This window comes from Vicugna pacos, unplaced genomic scaffold (assembly GCF_048564905.1).
Source record: "Vicugna pacos unplaced genomic scaffold, VicPac4 scaffold_21, whole genome shotgun sequence".
NCBI lineage: Eukaryota > Metazoa > Chordata > Mammalia > Artiodactyla > Camelidae > Vicugna > Vicugna pacos.
The window spans coordinates 18,321,828-18,340,529 of record NW_027328742.1 but is presented as its reverse complement, the minus strand read 5'-3'; the positions used below and the strand labels follow the sequence as shown (position 1 = coordinate 18,340,529).

The 18,702-nt window shown below is 46.0% G+C and overlaps 1 protein-coding gene across 1 annotated transcript in view; it reads right to left on the bottom strand.

The window, feature by feature from the left end:
- Nucleotides 1-18,702, bottom strand: part of LOC140694373 (unconventional myosin-XVI-like) — a 272,327-nt gene that overhangs the window by 19,243 nt on the left and 234,382 nt on the right. Inside the window, exons 26-27 of the mRNA XM_072957644.1 lie at nucleotides 12,114-12,272; nucleotides 2,010-2,095 (exon numbers count right to left, since the gene is read on the bottom strand). Coding sequence (XP_072813745.1) covers nucleotides 2,010-2,095; nucleotides 12,114-12,272 — 245 coding nt within the window. The remainder of the gene's footprint in view (nucleotides 1-2,009; nucleotides 2,096-12,113; nucleotides 12,273-18,702) is intronic.

The following is an 18,702-nucleotide window of genomic DNA, read 5'->3' as shown; positions in this document are numbered from 1 at the left end:
TTACGAGAAGTTCATTCTCGGAAACAGGGCCTGCAAACTTGACATCCATTCAAACCTCAGACTCTGCATTTTCCCTGTGATCTTTGGCAAATGACTAAATCCATCTCTTGTTTTCCCTGTCTACAATAATGCCCATACATTTTATCTTCCATAAAGGGACTTCATTAAAATCGCTGCTAATTAAAATCTGGACATCCTCAAAGAGGAATTCAATTTTTAGCCAACGTTTAATTCTACTGCTACATACGCAATCAGCCCAGGACTGATTTTATAGAATTCCTGTTTAAGTGCATCACTAGAAAACCCAGAATGCAGTGTGCCTGTATGTATCCGTATTTCCTCTATAAATGCCACAAGAGAGGCATTTACGCTGAGACGTGTGGCTGGTCAATGCCTAGTTTCACAGAACTCTTCCAGTTCCTCAGTGCGGAGGCGTGTGTCCTGCCGTGAAACTGCCCACAATTTTGCATGGAAGAAAATGAGCCTGGTTTTCCACTTCCTCAAAAACAAACCAAAACAAAAAACACTATGAGATAACTGGGGATTGTTTGCCTTTGAAAACGAGCCCCCACTGAAAGCTGGGAACGTGGAATTATTCCTGGTGACCTTCCCATCTTGCTCTGCTTTTTAGCTAAATCCATGAAAGATCAGAGGGAAAGTTCCAGAGATACCTGTTCTTTGCACCTTCTTTCAAAATTAACCCTTTTCTCTATGAATCACAGAGGAGTGGGAGCCCTGGGAAGGATGTCAGACGCCCCATCTTTCTTTCCAAGCAGGTCCCCCCCAGTGAATGACCGTGGATAAAGCATCCATAATGCTTCCGAGGTAGAGTGAATGCATCTCTAAGGAACAGAGGGGAGACTAGGACAATCTCTTACTGCAAGCAATCAGCATTTTTTTCCTGTTTCGATGTCTGTTTATCAGTGCAAGTGATTTCAGCAGATTGCCTAGTGTAAGATTTATTTTTAAGATTAAAATTATTGATTTTCTCACTACCTCCTCAGTGTTATTTAGAAAAATCTCAGGGCTACCTGTGCCTACTTAGTGTCAAATATTCAGATGAAAGCAGACCCTTAGCTGTATTGTTGGTTTCATGGAAACATCAGGATACTTAACTGAGTTTTTAAATGATCTTAATGTAGATATTCGACATAACAAAAGTTGCCCTGTAACTTCATGCACAATAATCTTGTTGCTAAAGTGATACTCTTTGAACATACTGATGATAAAGGCTTTGGTTGTGTTGTGCACCACCTTGAATGCACAGTCATATCTTTTTGAAGATAATTATTGAAAACAGTATTTTTTAATTCAACATAAAAAGAATACTAAATTATCGGATACAAATCGTTTTTCTCTCTACTAACACTAGTTTTTTTTTTTTAAATGATTATTTCTTTATTTTGGCAAGCGTTTTGAAGCTAAACACATTAAGCATACAGGTAACAGCACTGAAACACATCAAAACACAGTTTTGTGAACTGTAATCTCAGTTTGATTTTGCAGTGATCTGATCACATGATATTTTTAAAGTGAATTTGGATGACACGGAGTGGGGAGGTAGTAACTGAGACACAACGGCCTGCCAGAAAGCCTCGGTGCTTCGAGCATTTTGTTTCCATGTTGCCGTCACTTTAAGTCTTTCTGTTCGAGCTGAGGTCAGCGCAGTAACACTAACACCCCTCGGTGGCTGTAATCCCCCTTCGTCTGACAGTGCCTTTAAAATGCCCCAGCAAAGATCACATTTATCAACTTCACTTAAATCATTTAATAATTTTCGTTTAGTTTGGACCTTTTTCTAATTTTTTTTTGAAACCAGCAGAAAATAGATAGGTGTCAGCTGAGACAGAGGGAAAAAGGATGCAGAGCTGAAGAAATTCATGGCAGAGCTGAAAACACCTGTTCCCTACTCCGTGAGGAACGAACTCTCTGGGTCATGCCTTCGTGAATCTCTTCTTGTGATTTACCTTCAGTTATCACCGCAAAGGGGCACACCGAGGGCTCATTACCTGAGTGGTGTGACTCCCTCTGTGTCTCTGGAAGGATGAGGTTCCACCCCCGGACAACCTGGACAATCCATCCTCTTCAGGTAAACCTGTTGAGGTCAACACAAAGCAGCAGTCAGATTGTGAGACCTTCCCCCAGTAAAGGCAGCTGGGTGCCTACTGAACAGACTAAAACTGCTACATTTCCCTGGAAATGAAGGTCAGTGAACACTCACTGAAGAGTACATTTCCCAGGCGGCTCAGGAACACCAAGAGCTTCCTGGTGTTACTCCACCTGAGAAAAGGGGGATTGCATTGGCAAAATAAATGAAATGAGAGTGAAGAAATAGGTCATAACAGCACAAAAGGGAGCAAAGAGGTCATGGAAGGGAGGAGGGAAAGTCCTGTAGAGCCTGAGAACAGACTGAGGGAGCCCCGACGTGGGAAGAGGAGCAGATGGACACCGGGGGTAAACGGGCTCGGGGGATTGCAGCGTGTGGCTCATCTGAGGCGGAGAAGAACGGAAGTCAGGTAAGGCGTGATCCAGGCATGTGTCGGATGCAGTCTACTGACTGCTGGCTTCGTGCGCTCCCCTCACACATGGCGGGAGGGAGGAGGCCGGGCAGAGACCTGTGAGGGAAAGGTCAGGGTAGCTGCCCATTCACACGCATGCTGTGATTTTGGTTTTTATTGGACAAATCCTCAGGGATCTGCTAGCTCTGAAACATCTAAGCTCTCATGACGTCTGTGTATAGGTGGTGTTTACTGAGCACTGATCTGAGCTGGCATCACCGTACTAGGTCCTCGTCACAATCCCACGAGGCAGTTCCTTTGATTATCCCCATTTTTATGATGATAATGTGAGCACTGGAGGGTTTAAGTCTTTTTCTCGGGGTCCTAGAGTTAGCAATAAGCATCAACGCTTGGGTCTGAACCCAGGCAAACAGGAAGCAGCCAACATTGCCAGGAACTGGCCGAGCCAGCAATTCAGTCCAGCCATTTTCAACCCGACTTCTCAGCTACGGTGGAGGACATTTAATGAAATGAAGTCCAAACCAGAAACCATGTAATGTGTCTTGGAAATATTTTTAACTCAAAGGAGGTGTGGGGCAGGGTTTTCTGAACGCCTGAGGAGTTGCTGCTTTCTTTACAAGTCTACCTTCTGCTGCTCAAAATAGATAATTGCACAATATCCCAGCTTGTCAAGTGAAGGCTTGCTTCCCCTGCTGGTTAGGCTTTGAATCAGACAGCAGTACCTGTTCCAAAGGATCTACAATTCCCAGAAACATAGTGATATTGTAAAACCCGTATCTGAATAGATTTCGTGGATGCCAACCAAAGACTCCTTCGCTAGCGGTCTAGACCCATCAGGAGCTTGGCTGGAAAAAGCCATTCTCAGATGCTCTCAGAACCTGTGTGGTTCAGTGCCGCTATGGCACCAGGTCCAGCATGGCCCGGAGTCCAGCGTCTGCGCAAAGAATGCAGAGCTGCTGGGCCTGCAGACAGGCTCACCCAGTCCCTCCCGGTGGAGAGCCCTTCAGCATCACAAATTCCCTTACAAGACCTCGAGGATAAATACAGCACACATAAAAAGAGCCGGTCTTCCCAGAGCAGTAAATGTAAAACCAAACGTGATGACTGCATTCTTTAATTGCCATTTTTCCTGATGCCCAGCAATAAAATGTATAGCCATCGAGCCGCAAGAAAGAAAATCACACTGAACATAAAATGGCCTAGATGGAATTTGTTATATCTTTATTTCCCCGCAAAATAAACATCTTTATATTCACAATATTTTGTTTGATATAACTACAACGTTCCAGCACTAAAAACTGTTCTCTAATCTAATGATAAATAACCACAAGTCCAGGGAATAATTAAGTATACAAAAAAAGATCCAAGTCTGTGTTCACATCAGTAAAAGGATGGCAATTAAAGTAAGTGATAGCTATAATTACCCAGACATAACTATATTTCAGCAAATGAACAAACAGATAATTATTTCTGGGAACAGAGGTAGCATGCAGATACTGGAATTCAAGGGAAATCATTTCCTTGCAAATACCACTACTTCTGATTCAATTAAAACTTCAAGTTATTTTAAACCTTTATTTCCATCTTGTGCCTTTATTTGGAACGCACATTGACTATATACTGTGAATTATGAATCAGCACTGCCAACTGATTTGAATTATAATGCTCATGTATATATCATGAGCTCTACATGTATAATATTTGCTCAATTTTTATCGTGGGAAGAAGGAGAAATTTTCTGATTCTGCCCCTGCACAGGACTTAGCGGTTCCTATGAAATATGTAACTTTGTTGCAATCAGGAAATGTCTGCCTCAGTATCCCAGCATCCTGCCGGATATTTTAATACTCATGGGAGTCTTCAGGAACCCAGGAATTCATGGTGGTCACACAAGGAGACCAACAGAAACACGCCAGGCTCCTTTGAAAGACTGAAATCCCAACTGAAATAATTTTCCTCTTGTGTGTATAATTCTTGAGAATTTCAAGTGATCGTCAATGAACAATGACACAGAGCTAGCTTTATTTTAAAATCTGGTCTCTATAAGCATTTCTGGGATAACATATAATCCTCTGTTCCAGGGTTTGAATGTACACTATCTGTTACAAACTGAAGTTTAGAAGCCTGGTATTCCTAAATATGTAATATTATATGATAAATTTTGGGCAACGTATTCTATAAAAATTTCCATTTGGTCTAGAGAGATTTTTGTGTGTTTGTTTGTTCCACAGATTTGGGGGGTTTGTTTTGATTTTTAGAGTAAGACTAGGAATTTTCTGTATTAAGTTTTCTCGGATATTTCCCAAGTCATAGCTTTTGGCTTTGACTCAAGACTCAGACAAACTAAATATGTTCGTGAAGGGGTGTTTCTATTGTTTCCTCTCCTTATGGTAGGAAAAGCATCGCTCAAGGTGAGCTGGAGAAAATGTAGTAGAAGGGAATGTGCATGTGGTCATCTTTCTTAAATATGTGTATTCAGTCTTGGCCATCCAATATATTCTAAATTCCCTCTTTGTTCAGTGGCTAGTCTTAAAAACTCCAAAACTGAGATCTTCTTACTAGATATACACAACCCCTGTGACATGCTCTTCCATCATACTCTCACTGACTATTGCTATCACTCAAATTCCATTTTCATTATTTTAGGAATTTTTAATTTCAATATACGGGTATCCAATGTTTTTGTTGTCCTTACCTTTTTTTTTTTTTGCAAAAGGTTATCATCAGAGATTTCAGAAAGCAATGGTGTTAAAAGAAACATTTCCATCTCAATACACACACTCGTAAATCTGAACATTACACATTAACATGGAAAGTTTTACAAGATGCCTGTTTGAATCAAGTCGGAGTAATCGATCGTGAACACTCAGTGTGATTTTAAGGGTGGAAAATTGGGGGATAATTCTAATATGCCACAAAAGGGCTTGGTTGCTTTAAACCTTGGCAGTCCTGTCTGATGAGATGTGAGGAATCGCACACAATTCATGGCTAGCGGTAGACAAGGCAATCTGAGTTTGTTGACATAGATATACGCTTCGTGAGATTCCTAAGAGGGGAAACCAGACAGTTAAAACCGCATGTACAGTATAACTCAAACCTTGTAAAAACAAAACCAGACATATTACATAAATGCACACATATATTTGTATTAAAAAACAGAATTTTTCACATGGCAGAATATCAGACATGTTTAGAGTATTTCTAGCTAATACAATGAATGGTAGTTTTTACTCATTCTTTATTCTTCCCTGTATTTTCCAAATTGTCACATAAAACATGTATAGCTTTTATAACCTGCACAGAATTAAAGCAGCCTATGAATAATTATATATTATTTAAGAGGCCGCTCAAGTCAGAGAGGAGGGAACTCAGGGAAGGTGGACACTGCAGGACCCGGGCGCCCGCACGGGCTTGTCTGTTTTCGGTGGTAATAAATTCCTGGTAACTGCAGTTCCTTTGTCTAGAAATCTTTATTGCTGGTATAAAAATGCTCTGTCTTCCCAGTGTCATTTCCTTCCGTTGCACCAAAAAGCCTCTGTCTTATGAGCCTAATGCTTCTAATCATTACATGCAATCCCTGCATCCCTGCTCAATATGATGGGGCAGCATTCGTAAACATGTTTGGATTTTTCTCTGTGTGCGATTAAAATAATCTTTTTTTTTTTTTCTGGTGCCACCAGAACATTCCCACATCACCCTGAGGACCTGAATGCTGAGCTTGAACAAACCCTGATCTAATCTGCTATCCACCTCCAGACCCCTCCCGAGTACAGCCAGCCTTGTGATGAACGTTGCCTGGCTAGTTCTCTCTGGATCCATTTGCCCCCTCCTGCTGCGTAGGTCAGCAATTAACGTCTTTGGGTGAGCATGTGTTCAGATGAAAAACTACCTCCCCATTCTTCCTTGGACCTGGAGGGAAGCCAGAGACGGGATGACGAAGCCGGAATCTCTGACGCTCACAGAGGTCCTGGGCCCTGGACCTCTGACATCCATTCGGAAATCTGCCTCCCTCTTTCTCTCCCATTTTTTTCTTTTCTTGAGGAATTGCAATGACCCTTCAGGCCAAGAGATGGAACACTGTCAGCCACCCAGGAGCTCCCAACAGCCTTTCTCCAAATCTCTGTTGGCTCTTTCTCCTCTGGGTAAAACCACTGCCCTAAGTGTTGTGGAAACCCCTCCATAGACCCCACTGTAATTTCATAGAGTGTGTCACAGGGTCACGTGGCAGCTCTAATTTGCATCTAATTATCAATGACGTTGGAGTTTATTAAAAATATTTGTGTGTGTATTCACTTCTCCTTTCTAATTCTCCATCCAATGGTTTTTGTCTGCTTTTATTTTAAGTAAACCCTGAACATGACCCTTTATCGGTTAAATGCGTTAAAAACGAGTTCTCCTGCTGCGTACACATTTTCCCCTTGTGGTTGGCACCCTTGTGTCCTGTTAGCTTGTCTAAGAAGTCCTTTCTTCTCCCATCGCTGAGGGTGAAAAATTATTATTCTGTATTTTCTTCTACACATTTTATTTTACATTGGACATTTAGACCTACAACCTGTGAGGAATGTTTTGCGTGTGGCCCAAGGTAGGGGTCAGGCTGCATTTCTGTCCCTCACGTGGACAGCAGTTGATCGTCCCTTCCCCGGCGTCCCACGGTGCCGGTCCTGCCGTCACTAAGTGGCTGTTGATGGCAGCTGGGAGAGTGTTCTGTTTATGTATTTATTTTCCCCTTCCTCTTCATTTCTTTTCTCCACGAGAGTTTGTGTAACAGCGGAATTATTTCATCCTTAGAATTTTGACAGAACTTACCAGAAAAGCCATTTGGGCCTCGGGCTTTCCTTGTAGGAAGGGTTCCATGTACAAATTCAACGACTGAACATTTACACTACCGGCTAGCCGTACTCCGGCTTTTCTCCATTTTGGTAACTTGCCAATTTTTGTTTTTTGAGAAACGGCTTCATCTCAATGAACAAATTTATTCTGGCGTGAAACTGTTCAAAATACAATGAACGGTCATTTTTAATTTCTGCCCGATTTCTGGCGGGTCCCCCTTGTCACTCAGAGATGGCGTTGTGTCCACTTCATTTCTCTGTCACCTTTGAAAGAGAATTCTCAGTTTTGTTAATGTTTCAAAGATTGCTTAAAGGTTTACCCTTCGGCTGTGTTGCTTGTCTTATGTCTCAGTAACTTAGGTTCTCCCCTCTCCTGAATCTATCCATTTCTTACAGACGCAATTTATAACCTCCCCACGGACGAGAACTGTTGTTTTCAATATCTGTGTTTTTAATATCTTCCCCTTTTCTACCGATTCGCTTTTAAACTTTCAGCATCCTCATGTTTTTCAGAAGTTTCAGACTTTAAAATATTATATTCATCAATTAATCTTTTATGTGAACTTACACTAAGAAGCTTCTAAATTTAACACAATTCAATTTAATTATTTTCAAATGTGCTTTTAGGCTTGCCATCTGAGAGCTTTCTATTTGTCTTACTTCCAGATATTCCCAGTTTACCCCTTTTGCTCTCTTCTGCGTTGATTGACTTCTTATGATTCTATTTTACTCTGCTAATTTGGAAATTATATACCCCATTACTATTCTTTCAGTGGTTGCCTTTGAAATTATAACCTGCTAACTTGATTTATCAATGTATAATATTAAATATTGTTTTGACCCCCTCCTGCCTTCACTTACATTTTTATTGTTGATTTTTCCTTCTTTTACCTCTGAGCATTCTGGGTCTGCCCATGTTTAATTCTTTCAGGGTTTTTTCCCCTAAAAATTTCCTTAACTCCTATTCATTCCTTCGAAAGTTTTTTATTGTCTATAAAATTCTAGGTTGGTAGTTCTTATTTGAGCATGCTAAATGTGTGATTCCATTGTCTTTAGACTTCAACTGCTTCTTTAAAGGTAATTTGTCTTTTTTTTTTTTAACCTCTGGTTGCGTTTAAGATTCACGCTTAGTTACCCAGTGCTTCAGTGCAATGTGCCTAGTTTTCTCTTTATTTATTCTGCTCAGGCTTTTTTTCTTTTTTAAACAAAAGTCACATTTACAGACAGAAAGATGCACCTTTATTATACGTACCTGTCTATAAATTTATAGGAACACATGCACCCTTGTTTGTCGACAGCGCCACACGCCCCTCTGCAGCAGTCTGTGTCCCCCTCACATTCATGTGCTGACGCCCTAACCCTCAGGCTGACGGTTTGAGGAAGGGGGACCTTGGGAGGGGGTTCTGTCATGTGAGCAGAGCACCCACAAATGAGATTAGTGCCCTTATAAAAGGGACCCCAGAGAGCTAGCTGGCTCCTTCCCCACGAGGACAAGCAAGAAGCTGGCGACCTGCGGCCTGGAAGAGCGCTTCCCTCCTGGCTGGCACCTGACCGTGGACCCCAGCCTCCAGAACTGTGACTCGTAAATCACCGCCCTTTATCAGCCGCCCAGCCTGCGATGTCCGTCACCGGGCCCAGCCCCTGCCACTACACGCAGCCTCTGGCCGCCACTCGGCTGTCGCTGTCCCTCGGTGTTGCCTTTTCCAAAAGGGCATCTACGCGGAATCGCACCTGCAGTCTTTGGATTCTAGCTTTTTTCACTTGGTGCACTGCGCTTGCGGGTCGCCCGTTCTGTCCTCTGTAATAGCGGTTCATCATGTTTTCTTGAAAAGTTGAACCCTGCCCCGGTCAGCCTGTGAACTGGCCCCCGATGGACCCACCTGGAGGCACTCACACCTCATGTCACCCCCTCCCACGAGACGCTGGGACGCGGGATCCGAATCTGACAAGCAGGATGTGGCAGGAGTGCTGGTGTCCCCGCGTCCCCCGAAAGCAGGCTGTGCGGGAGCGTGGCTTCATCTCGGGCACCGTCCATGGACTCCTCGCTCCGGGGGAAGCCAGCTGCCCTGCTGCGAGGCCCCCGGTGTGCAGAAGCCCGTGTGAGTGATCTTGAAACTGGGCCAGCTCTCCAACCAGCCTCAAGATGACATCATTTTGGCTGACGGCTGACTGCTTCCTCACCAGGGAACCAAAAGTCACTCATTCAGCCGCACCCACCCAGACTCTCCTTGACCCACAGAAACCACAAGACAGCAGCCTCTGAGTTCGGGGCAAGGGGCAGTTCCTACAGAGCAATAAGGTGCAGCCACCAGCTGGAGGGGCTTCGTTTGTTTCCAGTTCTAAGTGATGGCGACAAAGACGGGAGACACACTTGCCCGCAGGTGCCTGTGGCATCGCTTTGATTTCTCTTCGGTAAACACCCGGAAGCGGCCGCTGGGTCGTCTGGAAAGTGCACATCGAGCTTTGCAGGAAAACCGCCAACCCAGACCTGCTTCTCCATGCTCTCATCCAGGCTGGAAAATTCTCTCATGTCCCTCAGCAGGTCCCGTCTCTCGTCGCCGGGTCCTCCCTTCTCTCCCCGGGTCCCCAGGAGCCTCCTCACCACGCCCGTCAGGCCTCCAAGCCATTTTCTGGCATTTCCATTCCTCTCTTTTGCTTCTTTGTGTTTCATTCGGGATATTTTCTGATTTATCTCCCACTTCCCTGGAATTTTTTTTAATAGCTGTGTCTAATTAACTTTAGACTCATCTCCTATTATCCTTAACTTTACGACTGTATTTTTCAATTTCAGAATTTCCATTTGACACGTTTTATGGGTTCCCATTTCTGCTGAGAGTCTCACCCTTTCATCTCCCTGGGCGTAGTAAACAGACTTATTTTAAAGCGCGTGCTTTTGAACGCCAACACTTTGAGCCCCCTTGGATCCTCTGCCATGGACCGGTATTTCTGCTTGTCGCTTTTCATCTTATCTGGTGTCCTCACGCACCTGGTTCTTTTTGATTATGGGTTGAACTCTGTATTTGAAGAGCAGTTTGCAAGAACATTCTGAAGCCTGGGATGCTGTTTCTGCCCTTTGGGATGGATGTATGCGCTCTTCTCCCCTGTACCTGCGGATTCCGTCAGTCCGGGGGACCCTCAGCCCGGCCCCAGAGAATGAGGTGGTTCCCAGCTGAGCTGTGGTTCCTGGTTGCTCTTCTGGCCTCACTCTCTGACTCTGGCAGGTGCTAGACTCAGCCTGTCCCACAATCCTAGGAGGCACAGCCCGGCTTCTCAGCTGCCTCCTGTGGACTGAGTGAGATGCCCAGTGCCTTCGGAGAAAAGCCAGAACATAGGCCTTTTGGCTTGGCCTTCACTGCCCTCCACGCCCACCCCCAGTGGCTTCAAGAACAGACTGTCTGTTAGAGAACAAACCTATGGTTACCGGGGGAAAGGGGAGGGTGGAGGGAGAGACTGGGAGTTCAGGGTTAGCAGATACACACTACTGTACATAAAATAGGTAAACAACAAGGACCTACTGTACAGCAAAGGGAACTATATTCAATACCTTCTAATAACCTATCATGGAAAAGAACGTGTATAACTGAGTCACTGTGCTGTACACCCAAAACTAACACACTTGTAAATCAACTGTACTTCAATTAAAACAAGATTTGATGGTAAAGTTAAATATGTGTGACAAAATATTGAGAGACAAAATATTATGACATCATATAAGACATCAAATATTCAATATAGAAACAGAAACATGCACGTGGAATAGAGAGAAAGCACACAATAAAGTTGCTGCTGTAACAGCTCTTAGCTCTGGGTGGTGGGATGTGTGGTCTGACAGCTTTTAAGATGTGCTAAATGTTCTCCGATAAGTATGTGTCATTTTTAAAATCACAAAAATAACACTGAAAAACAAAATCTCTTGGCATGCCAGAAAAAAAAATGAACACCATATTCTATACTTGGAAGGGGCTAAGAGAGTAGAACTTAAATGTCCTCACCACACACACAGACACACACACACACACACACACACACACACACACAGGGTAGCTGTGTGAGATGATGGATGTGTTAACTAAACTTATCTTGGTGATCGTTTGCCAAATACACATGTATCAAATCATCATGTTGTAGCCCTTACACTACCCAATGTTATATGTCAATTATATTTCAATAAAATGGGGGAAATTTTTTTTAAATGAAATAAAATAAAAGATAAGGTTGGTCTGAATTTTGCATTCAGACAATACTAGAAGCCCTGGGTTTCTTCAGTGTGGGAGAAATAGCTTTTTATTTAAGCCACTATTGACAGGTTTTGGACACACGTGGTCAAGAAGCCAATTTCTACACAAGTTCACCGGTTCACTCACATTAAATACTTAAAGCCAGTCTGGCATTTACCATTCCTTCAATATTACTTTTCTTCACACATTTTAGGTAGGAAAAGAAAAAGATAATTTTTCCTTAAAAATACCATTAGAACATCCATTTCCTCCTTCTGCTCAGTACAAGACTCATTCTCTACTGGTTTCCACAGACCAAATACTCCAGAAAAATCTCTGAAAAGTCAGCTAGTAACGAACGCAATTTTAATTCTTTAAGTTAAAAATAAGAAGTTGACAATATACCTCATGGTGATATCTCATGTTCTAAACCAATCCCCAGTGTTTACGGCTGCTTCATTCTTACGTCAGAAAGCTCAGTCTTCCTAGGCAGTTGGCACAGCTTAACGCTTGTACCTACTCGCTTCTGAGTTTGAAGGAGTGCCTACCATTTGAGAAAGGATTCCCATTTTCAGCGGTGTTGGCACTGGAGAGTGACTTAGATAACTGGATTCCGGGGTTATTCGCGTTTCCATCTTGGGTCTCTGATGCAGCGTCTGGTGTACCAAGATCATCTCGGCTCGTAAGGTTCATGTTAGTTTCAAAACCTGAAATACAAGGCAGAAAAAAACACTATTCTTCTCTGATAAAATGTACTGAATAAGTTAATTCAAAGAGTAGAAGGAAGTCATACAACATTAGTTGCATTTGAAACAGTAAATAAATAATCATCCTTAATCAAGTGTATGGCCTACAGAACACTCACCAAATTTCGCCACAACGCTGTTAAACGTAATGGGATATGTGAGATGACAATGATGAATTTCCTGATCTGTTATTTTCAAGCATATCTATACAGAATTCTTGATGTCCTCGGTCTAAGAACTGGTCATTAGAGAACCGTCTACCTTGAGAAGGCTATTTCCTGCAAGAAGCATAGCGCTATATTCATGTTTCAGAAGCTTTCTGAGTGTTTAAATTAAGTCAAGCTGAAGCCACCTTATGGTTTTGAAAAGATAAATGTATTTTCAACATTATTACAAAATTTGTTACTGTCTGCTCAGGAGCACTAAACTTCAAAGCCCCACTTCTGGCTGCTGCGCAGTGACAGCACTCGCTAAGCGTCTGGTGCACATCCCACGTTGAGTTCTCCGAGGCACAGGGACACAGAAGCCGCTGTCAAACCAGGCTGAAGAGCCAAAAGAAGGAGGTCCACCCGACTGGGGGATTTTTGTTCAACGCCAGGGACACGGTGCAGCTCCTGCCCCTGGTGGCGGGTGCACAGTAGACCTGCCCGGCTCTGGCTTAGGTTTTCTCAAGTTTTAGGTTAACATATTATTCAAAAAGGATAATAAGCAGAATATTCTGGATTCTACTTTCACGGGGCAGAACGGTTTCCCTCCCGTGGTCCCGAGGGCGGGAAGCAGGGGGAAGGTGGCGGCCGGCCAGCCCTTCAGAGCCCGACTCCGGGGTGGACCCTCCTCTCCTTCCTGGATGCCCCCCACCCCGGCCCTTGAGACCTGTGGCCGCACAGCGCTCGGGCCACGAGCCTGTCCCTAGGTGCTGCACGGGGACTCAGGTCTCGGGGCTGGGGACCCGACCAGCGCAGCCCCCCGCGGGGCAGCGGCGGTGTTACACGAGAGCGCGGGCGCCCAGACCTGCAGGGGGGCTGGGGCTGGGGCTGGGGTGGGGGGGCTGGCAATGGTGGGGGGCTGGGGAGGGGGACGGGGGCTGAGGCAACGCCAGCAGGGCGCTGACGCCCGGCAGAAGGGTTCCCACGTGCACCAGCCGGGAGACGCCGGAGCTCCTGACGCCTCGCACTTAAAACCCGGTGGAAAAGCCATGGCCCCGCCCGCGGCGAACAGGGGCCCTCGCGAGGCGCCCGCGGGACCCGCTGGCCGGGCCAGCTCTGCTCAGCCTCTCTCCTTCTGACCGTCTGAAAATGAGGGACGCAGCTTCGGCTTTAAAGCTGTGTCGAGACCCAGACGTTCACCTGCTTTTACTTCTCTTTGAGCTATTTTTTTTCACTCTTCAATTCAGGTGTTCACTGAGTGCTGGCTCTGGGCCAGACACCCTCGGGGGGCTGCAGGGACAGGGAGCTTGGGACGCCCCTCCCAGGACGTGAGTGACGACGGACAAGCGGACAAGGGGACTAAGGAGCAGGTGGCGGGCAGTGGTGGTCTCCCAGTGCGGGGGAGCTGCCCAGGCGGCCCAGGGAAACCTCCCTGGGGTCTTGTCTAGGCTCAGAGGGGCAGCGGAAGCAGCAGCTGTGCGGACAGACAGCCTCCCCGCCCCCAGAGCAGGGAAGAGCTCCCCTTTCCCAGGGAACCGGGCAGAAGCACGCTTTCCAGAGGCGCGGGGCGCAGGGGCGGGTGAGAAGGCCGCAGGCGGATCCCCGGAGGCCCCCGCAGGCAGCAGCTGAGGTTTCCTTCCAGCGCGATGGTCGGTTCTGGGGGGAGGGAAGCAGGGAGCAGCGCCTGGGGAACAGGGACGCCCTCTTACACCTGTCAGTACAGGACTCAGAACTCAGAGGCGCTCTGGGGGCTCCTGGTACGAACACATGACGCAAGCTTCCTTCATAACTGATTTCTATCTCATAAACAATGGATGTATTTAAATTACAGTCAAGGAGGAAGGAACAGCTCAAGTGGCAGAGCGCAGGCTTAGCACGCATGCGGTCCTGGGTTTAATCCCCACTGCTGCCTCCAAAAACAAACGAATAAATAAACCTAATTACCTCCTCCAAAAAGGTAAAAATTAAACTATATGCAAAACCTCCATTTTTACTCTTCAAGTTTAATTTTTTTCATATTTCCAATCAGCAGGTTAAACTGTAGCCAAGAAATGTTTTAAAAATTGATCACGAGTTAGGCTGTGATGCTTCTGTGATCCACTAAAACTTTCCTTATGTTTTTATCTTAAAAGCACACGTCTGTCCATCCAAGGAATGCTCTGGTGGGAATTAGGCAGTGAGTCCTTCCGAACCTAAGATGTGAGAACGAACGGTCAACCTGATGAGGCTCCTCCCCGTTGTTCTCACAGCATTGCCAGTCCCCTGCCACACCTGGGGCTTGACGCTCACCTTCAGTACAGTTCTGAGCAGCTGCCATTCTCTGGCCTATTTTCGAGATGAGGTCACTGAGGCCTGGGGTGGTAAACCTACCTGCAGACATTTCACAATCAGTCGGAGTTGCAGCCGGGCTTAGACCGAGGCCTGCAGGGCTCCGCCCACACTCCCGCCTCGGCGCGGCCCCCCCTCAAAAGCCCTCCCTCCTTCTCCCACCTGCTGACTCCAGGACAGGGCAGCTTCTTTTCTGCTCCTTTCATTCATCACCAGTGCCCCGGTGGTAACGAACTGGGAGCCCCAGGTTGAAAATGGTACTCTAGCCACTGACACAGAGCGGGACATCGACCTCTCCACTTTGGGGTTATCCTTGTCCACGAGTATTACCCGAGGGTTCTTGATTACTTCATTCTGTGTCAGGCTCGGCTCGTAGGCACCCTTTTCCTCCAGGCCGAATCCACGTGCAAGACAGTCTGCGCCCCAGCTCGTTAATTTCTCAGTTCAGCCACAATGAGGGTCAAAGGCAGAAACTCTCAACCGCCTTGATTTTGCTGCAGTGCCGGCTGCGTGCAGGAACGGTTCCTCTGCTTACAGGCACACCCGCTCCTCTGCTTAAGCACAGGAGGAGACACACCAGGAACAAACCGAGAGGACTCTGGCATTCAGTGCAAAGAAGTCTCAGCTACAGCAGCGCAGCTGTGAGACGGATCCTTCACGGGAAATTAAAAACCGGATAACACAGAGCAAATGAAGTCATCGTAGTTGTTCACGTTTCCAGGCAGGGGTCAGCAGGGTCTTGAGGGTGAAGAAAAGGCACACCAAAAGAACATATTTGAGATTCTCACCGAATCTAAGCAAACAAGTGGGGGAGTGAGTGCTGTCAAACCCTCACAGTGAGCCTTTTTGCATCTCTGCATCTTGTGAAATCAGCGGTTTGTGTAGTTCCGAGGCAGCCCTCCCGTCGGGCACATCGTGACACGAGCTGACTGAAAGAGCTGCGGTATTTTCTTCCAGCCTGTGAACCGGGGCTCCCGGGGACCCGTCTGGGGCTGTTCTCACAGGTACAGGAAAGATGAGTCACTCAGGGATCTTTCTCAAAGACGAAGTCTTGGCCTTCACGTTAGGATGTGATTACTGAGCACAAGCAGGTAAGCAAGGCACATTTAAGCTGAGTATTAATCGAGTGAGAGAATTCTAGCAAATCTCTACATGTGAATACAGGAAAAAAAAAAAAAAAGAAGAATTCAGTGGTCCAGGGCTGGCTTCTGGATAACTGAAGTGTCACACGGGGTAGTTAGATCTTTTGAAAACTGTGGTTTTCAACAGGAAATGCTACTGCCCCCCTCAAGCCCCTGGGGACACTGGACAACGTCTGGCGACATTTTTGGTTGTCACCCTGGGTGAGGTGGGTGCTACCAGCATCCAGTGGGTAGAGGTCAGGGATTCTGCAAACCCCTTACGATGCACAGGACAGGCCCCCACGAGGACTCGTCCCACCCGGGGTGTCCGTGGGGCCAAGGTTGACAAACCCTGTTCTAAGCTAAGTCAGATCATGCCATTTGCCACTCATGTCTCTGCACTAGTTTCTTATTTTGTTCAGGTTCAGATGAAAAAGCTTCCTGAGGCTGAGAGATCCCCCCATGAATGCACTCCCTGCTGGTCCTGAACCTCATTTCCAACAACCCTCTTGCCACCTGCCCCGCCAGCCCCACCGGCCCCACTGGCTTCTCGGCCTCCCTTCACTCAGCCCCTCACCCTCCAGGCAGAGAGCGCGGGGCTCTGCTCCAATCACCCTGAGTAGAAAGGCCCTCCAGCCCTTTTGAGACGACAGCGCCTTTCTCCCCCCCCGTCAATTTCTGTTCCCACAACCTGCTCTAGTTTTGCGCAAAGTCCTCACCAATGGCACATCCCATTTCCGTAGTTTGTTTATTTCCCCTCTCCTCCCTCTAGAAACATGTCAGCACGAGCTCAGATGTGATACTGGTGCCTTCAAGGGTGCCTGCACACAGTAGGAGCTCAACAAACATTTGATGGAAAAAGAGAATAATGAATAACAAACAAATTAATACAACAGCCTTGCATAAAAAATCATTTCGTAAGAGAAAGCACACTTTCTGTAACTGCAGAAGAGTGGACAAGTTTATGAACCAAACAGATCATGTGAATTATGATACAGAAGTCATACATCACAGTACACATTTGTCCCCACTCACATAAGATTATTGGAAACGAATAAAAGGATTTCCACTGTTAGTAACACACCTTTGAGTTCTAATCCCTATTTAAAATTAGAAGGTACGGAAAACGTCACAGTGTGTGAGTATGCATTTTACTTATTCGTAGGGCAGAGCTGTTTGCTTTCTACCTAAGGGTGTTAACTTGCAGCGGATGCAACAGGCAAAATATAAAAGCAACCCAAGTGCTCGCGGACGGGTGACTGGATGAAGAAGATGCAGTGTGTGTGTGTGTATATATATATATACACACACACACACATACACACACAGTGGAATATTACTCAGCTGTGCAAAGAATGAAGCCTTGTCATCTGGGGCAGCAGGGATGGACCTAGAAGGTATTTATTATGTTAAGTGAAATGAGTCAGGCAGAGAAAGACAAATACTGTATGATTTCACTTATGTGTGGAATTTAAAAAAACAACACAAGTGACCACACATAGCAAAACAGAAACAGAGTCATAGATTTAGAGAATGGACAGGTGGTTGCCAGAGGGGAGGGTGGTGGGGGGACAAGGGAACCAGGTGAGGGCACCTGAGAGGTAGAAACTTCCAGGTACAAAATAAATGAGCCACTCGCAGGTATGAGACGCCAGGGTGGGGAATACAGGCCACAGTAATGCAATGTCTTCCAGAAACAGAAGCAAAGGGCTAGAGCTGTCTGCCATCTACCTAAGAGTGCTGCCTGCAGGTACTGGACATCTGTCCCTGACGGATGGCGGCACGCTGGGTATTTTCACTATGTTCCCACCATGACCACCGATGATTCTTTCATGACCGTCCTACCAACACACAAGGTCCACACGGTCACTCCGCAAAGAATCTTACTCTCCATGGTTTTGCAATGTCTAATGTCAGGACACTAGAGGCAGTTTGGTCAGTGTTGACTCTGGAATCTTGGTGCCTAGAGACAGTCAGAGGCAGGGTGACCACAAGTCTACAGTGGGGGCTCCAGACCACCCCACTTGCAAGGGCCAGTGACAATCAGTCAAACACCCACGTGAACATCTCCGGACCTGTCTGCTTTCTCTGACCAACTTTCTACAGCAACGCTGCTGAAGCGATAGATTTGTCACTTATTCTCTTTTCCTTTCAACAGACATTTGTGGAGCATCTGGTACGTGCAGGTCCTGTTCAAGGCACAGAACAATGAGTCCTTGGCTGTATTTCCTCATTTTAAGTTAATGTCCACTTTGCTCCCTAAATTTTTGTCCTCTTTATTCTTTCCCTTAAAAAAGTCCCTCCTTCTGCCAATGGGACAAATTTCAACTTCTTGAAAATAGAGAACACAGAACCTGTCCCGGGCACAGAGCGCTGGGCGGTGATGCGTCAGCTCAGATCCTGCGCCCTGGGTTTACTCTGGGGCACAGCAAGTGTCCCAGGCTTGCACATACATACATATATTCATTTTCATATTTTTTTCATTAAAGGTTATTACAAGATATTGAACATAGTTCCCTGTGCTGTACAAAAGAAAGCTTTTTTAAAAATCTATTTTTATAGATAGTGGCTAACATTTGCAAATCTTGAGCTCCCAAATTTATCCCCTCCCACCCCCTTTCCCCAGTAACTATCACAGTGCTGGCTGTGTCTGCGGGTCTGTTTCTGTTCACTCTTTTGAGGCGTGTTGCTGCTTGACACGGGTCCTGGGGCAATGTCCTGGCGGGAAAGGGCCGACTCCACGCTGCCCGCAGGACCGCAGTGGCCGCTTCCCTGGACGTGAGAGGAATGAATATG